Consider the following 14060-nt stretch of genomic DNA (forward strand, 5'->3'; position numbering starts at 1 on the left):
GGGACCTCCTGCAAGTCTACAGACTGCCCTGTGTACACTAGGCATGTGCGTGCCGTGATCGGAGCTGGCTGAGGCTGAGGGTTGGATCACGGCATCGAGACCCTGTTGGGGTGCTGTTTCTCTCTTTGTCTCTCTCATTCATGAAAGAAACAGATGAAGAAACTTAAAATAATTCTTGGAGAGGATGAAATAGCCCCCTTAAAATAAACATTTACCTTAATAGTGAGGCTGAACATCTGGTCACCTGAACTTCAAGGCTGGGCAAACCCTGTTTCTGGGGTAGTCAGGGGAAGAGGGTATGTGACTGGGCAAGGACTAAGGACCCCAGAGCAGAGGGGACTGTGCCTCCTTTATTCCACTTGGAAGTCTGGAGATCTCATCCATGATCTTTTTTTTTTTTTCATTGCCTGAAGGTGTATATGCTCATCAGAGATAGAGATAGAAAGAGTCAAAGAGAGAGAGAACGAGAGAGCCCCAACCCCTGGCCTCAATGGAATGTGGTACTGTCACCTTCTGTTCTCTATTCACTTCTCCAACCTGTTGGGATTTGGGGCATGCACATGTGTCTGATGTGTTCCTCAAGTGGCCAGGACCAGGATTCAAACTGTGGTTGGCCATGTGGGATCTGGCTCCCTCAACCACTAGGCTATAGGGCTGGCCCTATGACCCTTATTTAAATTTTTTTTTTTTTAAGAGAGAGATTTTTGCTATAGGGTGCATGTGCTCACCAGAGAGCCAGAGAGAGAAAGAGAGACAGAAAGCAAGAAATTAACCCCTGGGAGGATAGCCATGCTGTAATCCCTTCTCCTCCATTCTCCTTCCGGGATCTTGGGCATGCATCTACACGCACCCAGCAGGAGTTTTAAGCCACTGTGTCTGGGACTCAAACTGTGGTTGACTATGTGGGAGTCCAGCGATGTAACTATTATGCCATCTGCTGATCCCCCCATGACCTTTCTTATCACCAGGGCATGAGGAATGGCTGAGAAAGATGCGAATGAGTAAGAACCACTGCCTGGCCTAGGGCTCCCAGGGCCCCAGAGGGTGTGGGAGAGTTGTCAGCCTTTGTTCCTGCTCATCAGAGACAGAAATCCAGGGAGGAGGTGACATCAAGGGATGCAGGATTAATGCCCCTTAGGAGATTGAATGAGGTGGTGCCCACCAGGGCAGAGGGGTCAGTCCTGAGGCCAGGTCAGATGAGATGTCTTCCAGTGTGCACCTGAAGGGTGCTGACAAAGAGGACATCCCCTCACTCTGGAGACATTGGTGGTGGCACTTGCTACTTCCACTTTCAGCCTAGAAAAGATCTCCCCTGTGAGAAGGAGGGAGCAGGGGGGAGAGTCTTAAATGCAGCATTGTTTAAATATGATGAGGTTGAGGAATCAGCAACCTTGACATACTAGAATAAAGTTCCTGCCAATAACATGGGAAGTCAATCCAGTTGCAGGAAAGTGATAAAAATTACATGTTGCACAGTTAAGCTTCAGACTGTGGTTCTGAAGGCAGAGCCAACACTGCTACCTCGTTTACAAATGAGAACACTGAAGCCCAGAGAGTTTAAGTGGGGAGGTTACACAGCAAATTAGAGGGAGTGCAGGACTAAGCCTGAGGTATCCCAACTCTCAGCCCAATTCCTGCATGGGTCAGTGGCCCAGGCAGACTGCAGAGGTTCTGGGACTTGGAGAAGATTCCTAGAACTTACTTCAGACTCCTACATGGACGTCAATCCAGATCACCCAGTTCAGGAGAGCAGGTCCTGTCTTCCACCAGTGAGGGCAAGACTCAGAGACATTTGTGCAAAGGTGAAGCTTGATACTTGGCCACCACATGGGTGAGAGTTACTTAGGGCTGTGAGCAGCCACATTCCCAGTGGACTCTGGGAAGATGATACCACTCCATGATGGAACCAGTCCTCACATTTTGTAAAGTACCCTCACCTTGCAGAATCTGATTGCTCTATGAGTCAGACCAGGTGGGAGTTACTACCTTCTTGCAGAGAGGAGAACAGGCTCAGAGAGGGCACATGGTTGCTCAAGGTCTTGCTGCATGGAAGCAGAGACCTGGATGAAATCTCAGGCGTTTAGCACCCATGAAGCTGGTCTTCTGGCTGGGTCTCTGGCACATGTCCTGGAAAGAGAACCTCTAAGAAGTACTTACTGCCATGCTCTTCAATCATACCAGGAATGAAACAACCCTTCTGAATCCACTAGAGTAATAAAAGACACTAGATTCTGTTTTAAATTAAAGAAATTATTATATATTTTTCCCATTATGGGATGTTCACATCAAAGCCATAAAGGATACGTTAGACTTGGCCAACTGCGAGGTCATCAAGCAAGTGTCCTGCTTGCTAGGGGAAGTCAGCACTACTTTTTAACTGACCTGAGTGGTTTATATCTGTTTCTAGTTCTGCTTATGAAGCATCCAGTAGGTCCTCAATAAATGTGTCATGAATGAATGCATGAACAAACTTCTCTCCTCAGCTTCCTGGATACCTTGATGTTCAGCGAAATAACAACTGGAGAGTCCTCAGAAATCATCTTGTCCAACTGCCTTGTATTACAGACGAGGTTCAGAGAGGGCAAGTCACTGGCTGGAGGTCACATAGTCAGAGAAAGCAAAGTACAAGAGGATGACTCCTCATTACAAGCTTGTCCTGAGAGCTCACCCAGCTTGTCTTTTGGAGAGGAGAGTGACTGGCTAGGAGAGATGAGAGCTGGCATTTTGGTTTATCTTGCTGCTGAGTTTGGTGGAACCTTCCAAGGGGCACGTTCAAGGAGCTGCCTGGGCTGTGAACCTTCTTTGGATTGTGAGATTGATTTCCCCAAGATCCAGGGCATCTTCTGCCACCTGCCTTTTCTTGGAGAAGAGAGTGGCTTGTTCGGAGAAAGAATGTCAAATCCCTATGTTGAAGTGGCACAGATGCTGCTCCATTTGGGGTGTGGAGGAGAAACGAAGCAGAGGCCAGGCACACAGGTCTGCTGGATGAGAGGGCCTGGGGGTGGCTGCATCTCCAAGGGGTGCTGGTGGAGCAGGGAGAGCCAGGCAGGGAACCAGGAAGGTGCCAGCTGACCTTGCAAGGATGGATACAACCCTGTGGAAGGAGGCAGCCTATGCAGAGTGGTGGGCATTGGTGCTGGGCCCTGGACAGGAGAAGTCAGGAGAGAGGAGTGAGTACTGAGTTTTACCGTGGGCTTCCCTGCAGTCTCCCAGCCTGCCTCCCTTGGCTTTGGCAGCTTGGGTGGCAGCAGTGCCGACTTGTCCTCTTTGGCCAGGACTTTCTGGATTTAGCACTGACAGTCCTGTCAGCAAGTGCTGACATGGACAGCTAATATTTATAGAGTATCTCTGAGGTGCCAAGTGTTTTCCATGTTTACTGATTTCATCCTCATCAAAACTCTGCCACTAGCCTTGGAGGGGCGAGGTGGCTCTTCTAATCCACATGGAAATGCACAGCTTGGATTTGAACCCAGGCAGTATGTCTCTGAGCCAATGTACTCAACCACTGTGTACTGTGTTGTGCTCTGTGACCCTGTTTTGTAAACTGAAATTTTGCACAGATGATACAAACCACTCTCTGGAGGAGGGAGAGGCACTGTGATTGTCACTTGGGAGGAAGACACAGGGACAGAGAAAGGCTGGCTACTTGTTCTAGGCCCTGCAGTCTTCCAAGCCCCTCCTGGCCTCTGCTGTTTCTTTCTTTCTTTCTTTCTTTTCCTTTCCTTTCTTTCTTTCTTTCTTTTTTTTTTTGAGAGATTTTTGTTATAGGGCATGTGTTCTTCAGAAAGACAGAGATAGAGAGACAGAAAGCGAGAAATCACCCCCTCCCCCGCCCCAGGGGGATGGTCACACCACAATCCCTTCTCTTCCATTCTCCTCTTGGGGTCTTGTGCACATATATACCCATGCCCAGAGTGAGTTTAAGCCACCAGGTTCGGGACTCGAACCGTGGTTGACTGCATGGGAGTCCAGTGATGTAGCCATTACACCATCTGCTGGTCCCAGCCTCTGCTGTTTATAAAAGCATTGCCTTTGCACTTTTTACTGTAGGTGTTTTCTGGGTCTGGATGGAATATCTCCAATGAGTCCCTCCACCCCTGCAGGGTAACCCGGGCACTTACAGCCATGTCTAATCTTGTGGGCAGTGCCAAGGTGGCCTCACTCAGCCGCTGTGGGGCACTACCAAGGCTGCCAATCTTCTCTTGCTTCCGCCACTTCGCTCGCTGGTTCTGGAACCAGATCTATGGTTAAGGAGAAAGTATGAAGATGAGAAGAGGTTTGCTGTGTCAAAGCACCTACCTACCACATGTGTGATTACCATACCTTCAGAGGGCCCAGCCCTTGACAATTTGTAAAGTTCCAGCACCGGAATTTCTTTGGATTTTGAGGTCTGCCTTCTGAGAGGGGACCGCCAGTGCGGGCAGATGGGGAGGCAAACCTGAGCGAAGCTCTGGTGCCCTGTGATTGGGGGCGGAGTCTGAGGCTACATGGGCAGCTTCCCCCTCCTGTTGACAGTCACCATGTGGAAATGTGAGCCTGGTGTGGCATGATCATCCAATTTCCAAGGTGGAAATCTTGGTGTTTACTGAATGCTTCTGAGTTTTATTTTTTTTTCCCTGAGTTTTAAAATATTGTGTAGAGACCAAACAGAACTCATTGGTGGGCTGTTTCCCATCGGCTGGTCACTAGTGTGTAAGCCCTGGGGGCCCCATGGCCTCTGTACTTTGTACTCTGGCAGTTCCTGTGTTCGTGGGCACCCTGATGGTTCCCGGCATTTGGCTGTTTATACTTGATAATTCTGCTAGGGCAGGTGTTGAGTTCTGGGCCTTACAGCAGATGCCGGTGCTACCCCCTTAGCTGCTGCCTGATTCCAAGCAAGAAGAAAAAGGGAAAAAGTCTAAGACAGGCTGGGCCTTAGCCAGAAGAAAAGGAGGTTGGAATAAAATAAAGCGTGGAATGTTGGCCTGGGCTCTGGTTCAGATTGTGAATTAGAAGTCTATAGCATTTATGAAAAGAAAAAAAAGTGACTTAGAAAACTGTTTTTGGGGACCAGCAGTTAGCGTAATGGCTATGTCGCTGGACTCCCATGTGGTCGACTGTGGTTCAAGTCCTGGACCTGGCGGCTTAAACTCACGCTGGGCGCATGTGCATGTGTGCCCAAGATCCTAAGAGGAGAATGGAGGAGAAGGGGTTGCGGCATGGCCATCCCCGCTGGGGGGTGATTTCTCGCTTTCTATCTCTCTCTCTCTCTGTCCTCTCCAAAAAAAAAAAAAGAAAAAGAAAACTGTTTTGGGGGGCATGGCAATAGTTCTGAGTCTGGATTTGGTGGAACTTCATATGCTAATGGGGTATGCAAAACTGGGGATGTTGAGGAGAGCTGGATGCAGCCTGGTGAGTGACAAGGGGTTATTATATTTCTTTCTATTAAAAAAATACTTATTTAATTTTATTTATTATTACTAGTTTAAAAAAATTTGCTATAGGCCATGTGCACTCTCCAGAGAGAGAGAGACACACACAGAGAGAAAAAGAGAGAGAGAGAGGGAAAATGAGAATGCAAGCTGTCAGGTCCAGGACTCAAACTGCAGTTGGCCATGTGAGAGTTCAGTGCATTAACCATTATGCCACCTGCTGGCTCAGGGCTAGTGTATTTCTTTTTTTTTTTTCCTTTCTTATTTTTTGTTAGAGAGATTTTTTCTATAGGGCACATGCACTTGCCAGAAAGACAGAGAGAGACAGAGAGACAGAAAACGAGAAATTACAACCCCCGGTGGGGGGGATGGCCATGCCGCAATCCCTTCTCCATTCTCCTCTCAGGGTTTTGGGCACGCATGCAGGAACTTACAGCATGAGTTCTAAGCCTCTGGGTCCAGGACTCGAACTGCGGTTGACTATGTGGGAGTCCAGGGAGGTAACCATTACACCATCTGCTGGTCCCAGGGCCTAGTATAACTATTGATGGAGCAATAGACACTCTGGGGTGTAGAGTACAGATGGTAGATCAGGCTGCCAGTGCTTAAACCAGGTGTTTTACCATGGACCCAGAGTCCTTTCCATCACTCTGTGCTCCCTCCAGCGTAGATATCCATGTGGTCCAGGTCAGGAGTTGGTGAATTATAACCTGCAGGCCAAATCTGGCCCTCTACCTGTTTTTGATTGGCTCATGATTTAAGATTTTTTTTTTTACATTTTTATCGATATTAATTAATTAATAAATATATTTTTTATTGCCAAAGAGCTTGTACGCTTGCCAGAGAGAGGAGAGTAAAAGGATAAAGCATCTCCCAATGGGGCGTGATTGTGCCACAATCCCTTCTCTTCCAGCTCTTCATCCTGCCATGATTTTGGGCACTCATGCAAACATGCCTGGTGTGTTTTTCAAGCTGCTGTGGCTGGGATTTGAACTGTGGTCAGCTGTATGGGATCTGGCTCCTTAACAATTGTGCTGTGAGACTGGCTCAGTTTTTGCCTTTTTAAATGATTGGAAAAAAAAATCTCAAAAAGAATATCTCATGACATATGCAAAAGATACAAAATATAAATTTTGGTGCTCAAAAATAGAGTTTTACTGGAACACCACCATGTTCCTTCATAACACATTCTCTGTGGATGATCTTGTGCCACCAGGGCCACCAGGAGAAGTTCTGACAGTAACAGTATGGCCCATGAAACCTAAAATCATTATCACCTGGCTTTTTCCAGAAAAAGGGAGAAGACCCCAGTGCAGATTGTCAAGATGTGGCTGCTTGGGGAACAGCATTTTGGAACTGCAGCCTAGTGGGGAGCCAAGCTCAATGGCAGTCACCAATACCACCTCACTCTGTCTCTAGCCCAAAGCAGAGAAGCCATCTTATAACAATGGTGACTTTGTTTCCTGGAAAATCACATTTAGCCAGTATGACTGCACTCATGGGATAAAACCAGTGGAAAATTTGAGATGGGGCAGACCTGAAGGGCCCAGGACACACAGTGCTTCACCCATGGTCTCACCCAGGGTACGGGTTGGAGGCTGAGGCCAGGGAGGGCTGTACCTGTACCCGAGCTTCTGGGAGGTTGATCCTGGCTGCCAGCTGGTTGCGGGTGTGGATGTCCGGGTAGTGGGTGAAGTGGAAGATCTTTTCCAGCTCATGCAGCTGTTCTGTGGTGAAGGTGGTCCGGACCCTCCGCCTGCTCTTCCTCTCTTCTGTGAAGGAGAGGTCTAGGTTGGTGAGTTGTCTTGGTGTCAGCTTCTCAGTGAGGCTTTCGTGCTGCCTTGTTCTACCTTTTCAACGCGCACTGCGCCTATGGAGTCTTGGCCCCTGGCTCTTTGAGCTTGGACCTTGCAACTATTCTTTTTTCTGAAATCTCATTTCTTGGCTAATATCCTCCTACTGATCTAGGCAGTGAGGTTAAGGTAACCTAGAAATGTCTCTCTGGTTATGCCTTTCTGTTGCTCAGATATTTTCAAGGAATTGTCCTCATTTATAAGAGATGGAAGACTATTTTTAAATAAAGTTGTGTAGGGACATTTTTGTCCATTAGTTTATCAATTGCCTTTGGTTGCATTTGTGCTTGAGTCATTGCAACAGAGACCAATGGCCTGTGATCCCTAAAATAATTGCCATCGGGCCATTTACAGGAAATGCATGCTAACCTTGGTCTATAAGTAAAGCTGAACTCAACATCAGTCACGACCTGTCTCTAACCCACCTGTTCAGCCTCAGCTTTACTCAGGGCAGGTCTGTCACTTGTGGGGCCTCTTGTTCAAACACTAGGATAAGAGCTCTTCCCTTTTGTTTGCAGTTTCTCCTTTGACCTGTCAAGGTGTTTTTTTTTTTTTTTTTTTTTTTTGCTATTTAATATTGGCTTCCCTGAGAGAGCACCAGGACCTCACAGGGACTGGCGTGGATGGGTGGGGATTCACCCTGAGACCTGAGGAAATGGTTGCCTGATGAAGACTAGACTCCACCCTGGCACCTGATCTTGACCTTCCTTGAACCCATGACCAGCACCCTGTCCCCCAGGAAGGAGGAGACAATAGTCACTGGGTAGGGGTGAGGAGACAGCTGGTCAACAGCCCACCCTAGGGAAGTGGGGAGATGGTGAGAGGCAATGATAGTGAGTGGAGGCTCCAGGCTCCTAGCCCCTGGTACATGCATCATTGTCCCATTGGAATTCACTTGCAAAACACAGATTTGAACATAAAATTATCAAGCATTTCAAAGTGGGGACATAAGCATTCAACCCACTTGTGGACCTCCTTCTGAGTGTAGAACCCTGTGGACTACAATGGCTACATGCATTGGCCATTCCCCATGGAACCGGCCCTGTTCTGTCGGCTCACACAGCCTGCTTAATTCAGGTTGGTCTATGACCATTTCTGCAACACGCCTTGTGTGAGATTATCACTGGGTTTTCCTAGGCACTCTCCCCCATCTGGGATCATCTTGTCTCTCTTGTGCAATCCCAATTCCTACTGGTTCAACAGCTAAATTCATTCATACTATCTCCAATTCCACCCTCCCCCCATCTTTCTAGCCTTGGGTAATATGTCTTATCAAGAAAACCTTGGGGACCAGCAGTTAGCGTAATGGCTATGTCGCTGGACTCCCACGTACTCAACCGCGGTTCACGTCCTGGACCTGGTGGCTTAGAACTCATGCTGGGCGCGTATGCATGTGTGCCCAGGATCCCGAGAGGAGAATGGAGGAGAAGGGATTACTGCAAGACCACCCTCCTGGGGGGTGATTTCTCGCTTTCTCACTTTCTGTCTCTATGTCTCTCTCTGTCTGTCTGGCGAGCGCACGTACCCTATAGCGAAAACCTCTCCAAAAAAAAAAAAAAAGGAAAACCTTCATTCCACCAGTTAAACTGTATCATTTACTCACTCACATTTCTATTACACACATACCTCTTTGTGCCAGGCACTACACAGAGAGTGGGTTGTAGAGAAATGAAGACTTAGTTCCTGTTTTGAAGCAGCTCATTGTCTGACAAGGTGGGGGATACAGACAGGCTTGCATGTGGCTTAGAGAACATGGTAGTCACTGCTCTAGTAGAGACAGGTAGACATCTCTTTTGCTATCTGTCCAGAATCACCTCCGTTCTGGGGGCAGCACTCCCCTCTTTCTGGGTGCTATTCTTTTTACACAGAAACCAAGTAATTAGAATAGAAACTGGATTGGTTCAAGGGGACCAATCGGAAAGTAGTCCAACTGGACCTATCAGAATCTACACCTGGATTTCTTTTTCTCCCTTCCCTTCCCTTCCCTTCCCTTCCCTTCCCTTCCCTTCCCTTCCCTTTCCCTTTCCCTTTCTTTTTTTCTTCCTTCCTTCCTTCCTTCCTTCCTTCCTTCCTTCCTTCCTTCCTTCCTTCCTTCCTTCCTTCCTTCCTTCCTTCCTTTCTTTCTTAACCCTCCTTTCTTTCTTTCTTTCTTTCTTTCTTTCTTTCTTTCTTTCTTTCTTTCTTTTTTGTAATATAAATAGGAGAGGGAATAAAACTCCTGAGGGGTATATTGGTGGCAGATGTGGGATGTGAGACTTGGCTCATCAGCCACCAACTCTCTTCTCATACTGTTGACGTTGTTTGCGAGAAGAAGATATAGCTCTGACTATGGGATATATTTGGAGGGAAGCTGCCAGGGCATGTTGATGGATTAGATCTTGGGTAAGAGAAATCAGGGATAGTTTTTCAGTTTTGGCTTGAACAAAAGAGAGAGTGTGTGTGTGTGTGTGCACATATGTACGTCTGTGTACATTGAGGAAATCAGGTGCCCAATTTGGACATGTTACATTTGAAATGTCTACTGGCTATTCAAAGGAAGCTATGGAATGGGTAGATGCATTTTTCATTTTAGAGCTCAAAGAGAAGCTCAGACTGAGGTTCAAATTAGAGAATTATCAGCATATATTTGGCCTTTGAAGTCATGGAAATGGATGAGGTCCTTTAGGCAGGAAGTGTAAAAAGAACAGAGGGTCTAGGGAGCAAGCCTGGGGCCCCTCAACCATGTAAGATTCAGCAGCAGAGAAGCCAACAAAGATAATAGGAAGCAGAGGTCGCTGGGCTAAGAGAAAATTGAAGGGGGGCCTAGCAGGTGGCAGGGTGGTTAAAGGTGCTGGACTCTCACATGGCCAACCATGGTTCAAGTCCTGGACCTGGTGACTTCCTTTCTCACTTTCTCTCTCTCTGTTTCTGATCAAATTGGAAAATAATAATAATAATAATAATTAAAAAAATTCTTAATTCAAAAAGAGAAAATAGAGGAAAGTGAGGCAACATGGATGTTCAGTAAAGAAACTATTTTAAGAAAGAAGACACAGCTATGTCCTTCTCACAGATGGACCAATTAAACGAGGACAGAAAGATGGTTACTAAACTTGTTCCTACCAGGCACAATAAGGAAGAATGCCCTGTTTGTATAACAGGAGAATCAGCCAGTGTTGCTCATGCGGCCTGGCTGAGCCAAGTGATGGTGGACGTTGGAGGAAGGACCAAACCAGTGGTAGTGGGTTTGTTCTTTTGACCATGACTTCTGAGGACAGACTTACAATTCTAGTCTTGCTTGGACCAAAGACCGCCCATATGACATAGTTTTAGAAATTGTGGGAAAAGCACAAACTCTTTCCTCAAATCACTCTCACTGTTTGAGTCCAGGAACTCCTACCATTTTGTTAACAGCTGATCACTTTGCTTCTCCTGTTTCCTTATTCCTATAAAAGTCTTTTCTCAGGAAATGACCCATAACTTATGTACCTCTATCCAAGGGTCACTCACACTCAAGCTCAAGAGGACTTGAAGGTCATCAGGGGAGGGAGCCCACACTTGGCAGCTGTCACCTTTCTCTAAATGTGATTCCCTGTGTGTGTGGGGAAGGCTGTATCTTAGACAAGCTGAATAACTGGCACCCATTGGGAGCTTAGTAAATATTTACTTTGAATGAGTAAATGTGAAATTCAAGCTCTGTCTGAATCCCATTGGACAGAGAAGACACCTCTACATGATTTATCTGAAATTTGTACAATGTCAGAGGTCACACGTCAGAGGATGACTGAAGACACCAAGGAGGAGGGACTTACCACTAAAATAAGCTATTGGTTTGTGAACCTCCCTCAGCAGAACTCTAGGCTCAGTCTCTCCTTTTTCTTCCCCTCCCAAAGTCCACCCCACTCTCACAATTTTAAGGGATAGAACTGGCACCAATCAGTGTTGATGGAGAGACAAGTGGCAGGTGTCAATCCATTGTCAGGAGCTTAATAAATATCTTCTTTGTACCTAGCATCTGTTGGGTTGTCGGGAAAGTCATGATGCATTTTTACACAGAAATAATAATCAATCATGACTTTTCCTATAACCCAGTAATAGGCACTGAGTCTGCAGGAGTACCAATGAGTAAGGCATATTTGATAGTATTGCATTCACTCACTCATTCCTTTGGCCAGTGTTACAGATTACAGTAAATGTACAGTTCTATAGAAAGCTGAAAAAAAAAACACAGAGGGGAACATTGCATGTTATTTGGTGTCAAAGACAGCATGGAGTTTAGATTTTTCTGGGAATGTACAGCTGTGGAATAGAGGATGTGTTGGATGTGGAACTGGAAATTAAACACCATAGAAAACAGAGGATTAGAAACAGAATGTAGAGGGACCAGCAGTTAGCATAATGGCTATGCTGCTGGACTCCCACATAGTTGACCACGGTTTGCGTCCCGGACCCGGTGGCTTAAAACTCACGCTGGGCGTGTGTGCATGCGTGCCCAAGACCCCGAGAGGAGAATGGAGGAGATGGGATTGGCCATCCCCCCTGGGGGGCAATTTCTCGCTTTCTGTCTCTTTCTCTCTCTCTCTCTGGTGAGCGCATGTGCCCTATAGCAACACCCCCCCCCAAAAAAAAAAGAAACAATGTAGATTATAGCAAAAATAAGTCACTTCCTCCATTTCCTCAAGAGGGAAACTTGGAAAAACAAGGGTTCATGTTTAAGGATGAAATCCTTAATAAAATGATCATTTCAAAGCTTCCATTTGTGTAATGAAGGGAACAATTGTTAAGATGTGTGTGTGTGTTTGTATGTGTGTGTGTATGTAATTTCCAGGTAGAATTGAGGAGGCAAGGATCCAAACTCTGCAGAAAAACCGGTGCTGACTTAATGAGATGGAGCTGCCTGACAAATGATAGGCCATTGAGAAAAGTGTTTTTTCCCTTTAGCTTTGAACTATAGCTTCTTAGGATGTTTGTTCTTGAGAAATGGTGGCGAAGGTGGTGGTGTGTGTCTAACAGTTATAGTGACCTCTCCAAGAATAAAGAGGGGTGCCTAAAATTCACACTGGTGGGGAGATGGTGGCTGAGCCCCAAAGGGACCAGGCCATAGGACTCACAGTGCCAAAGTCCCTCCCTTAAGACTGACTGTGGGTTCCTGGAGGGGGGTCAGTAGTCAACACTGATTCTCCTTATACTGCCCTTCTAGGGATAGTCTAGATGAAATAACCCCAAATTGGAGAAAATTAAAAAGGAGTGATAGGGGGACCAGCAGTTAGTGTAATGGCTATGTCGCTGGACTCCCACGTAGTTGACCGCGGTTTGCGTCCCGGACCCGGCGGCTTAAACTCATGCCAGGGGCGTGTGCGTGTGTGCCAAGATCCCAAGAGGAGAATGGAGGAGAAGGGATTGCGGCGTGGCCATCCCCCCTGGGGGGTGATTTCTTGCTTTCTATCTCTCTGTCTTTCTGGCGAGCGCACGTGCCCTATAGTGAAACCTCTCAAAAAAAAAAAAGAAAAGAAAAAAAGGAGTGGTGGGGAGGGTAACCTTGGAGCTGGGGTCCTCCCAGTAGGTGGGGCTCCCTGACTTCTACTGGAGATGCCCAATTGGAAGGCCAAGAACAGTTTTAGGACAGACAGACTTAAGCCTGGAGTCAGGGAAAAGAGGTTAGGATTTGAGGCCAGACTTTGTGAAAAGTTTAACTCCTTAGCGCTGTACCGTGTAGTATGGCAGCCACTAGCTCCATGGGGCTATTTAAATGAAATAAAATGAAATACTCAACTCCTCACTCACACTAGCTACAGCTCAAGAGCCACAAGTGGCTAGTGGCTGCTGTGTTGGATGGCACAGATATGGAATGTTGCCAACATTGAAGAAAGTCTGGTCGAATGGTGCTATCTTAAAGGGCTTACCACTAGACTCTTGGAAAAGTCATAGTCTGGGTCTATCTGCAAGTTTTCTCTTGGATTGCAATTTCCTGATTGCCTCAGTTCTCCAGGAGAGAGTTTTTGACAGGTATAGTGCCAATTTTGATGGCCTTGGGGAAACTGCAAATATAGAGAAGACCAGAGGAAGGGGGAACTGCCAAATGCTCAGCTTACTGCCAGGGTATGGTGCCCAGGAGTTCAGGGTGGTGACTTAGAGCAGAGGTAACCTGACCATGGTCCACAGGGCAGAGTGGGGTGGGTAAGAGTAGTGTCTAAGGGGGTGGCTCAGGAGGACCAATGTCAACCCTTCAACTTTCCCACCACATGCAGGAGGAGGTTGATAGGGGGTCAGGAAGGCCCACACTTGAGTTACAGACCACAGTGCGTCACAAGAGAGAGAGATAAAGGTGAGAGAAGACAGAATGGCATGAATTGTCTATGGGCCAGAAAGGAAGGGTGAACACAACTCAGCACGTAAAATTTTAGAACACGAAAGGACCTCATTACACCAGAGGCTGGAAATATGAGCTCACTGATGGAGCATTGCATGTAGAGGATAGGATTCTTGATCATCAGAGAGGCTGGGATATTTGGAGCCCTTGTTAGGAAAGACAATGAGGGTACAAGGCCCTATTTTCCAAGCAGGATGGATTATTCTGGAAGGAGAATTGGACTGGGGGTGAGAGAGTCCTTGGTTTCCTGTTGAGGCCCAGCATCTCCCTACCAGGCTCTTGGTAGAGAAGCCAAGAAGCAGGTAGTCACAGTCCAGCCCTACTCCTGCCCCTGCACTGTGGCTATGGGCATGTGGGGAGTGAGCTTGTGGGGACAGTGGGAAGAGGCAAAGGGAAGTAGCAGGGAAATGCCACTCCTATCAAGTGGCCCCTGTCCCCGTTATTAAT

The 14060-nt window shown here is 47.0% G+C and overlaps 1 protein-coding gene across 1 annotated transcript in view; it reads right to left on the minus strand.

Annotated features, from left to right (window-relative positions):
* Positions 1-2903: 2903 nt before the first annotated feature.
* ISX (intestine specific homeobox) overlaps positions 2904-14060 on the minus strand; it is a 53541-nt gene continuing 42384 nt past the window's right edge. Inside the window, exons 4-6 of the mRNA XM_006170367.1 lie at positions 7032-7183; positions 4122-4241; positions 2904-3143 (exon numbers count right to left, since the gene is read on the minus strand). Of these exons, the coding sequence (XP_006170429.1) occupies positions 2904-3143; positions 4122-4241; positions 7032-7183 (512 nt within the window). The remainder of the gene's footprint in view (positions 3144-4121; positions 4242-7031; positions 7184-14060) is intronic.

Source organism: Tupaia chinensis, unplaced genomic scaffold (assembly GCF_000334495.1).
Source record: "Tupaia chinensis unplaced genomic scaffold, TupChi_1.0 Scaffold148234_1, whole genome shotgun sequence".
In the NCBI taxonomy this organism is placed as follows: Eukaryota; Metazoa; Chordata; class Mammalia; order Scandentia; family Tupaiidae; genus Tupaia; species Tupaia belangeri.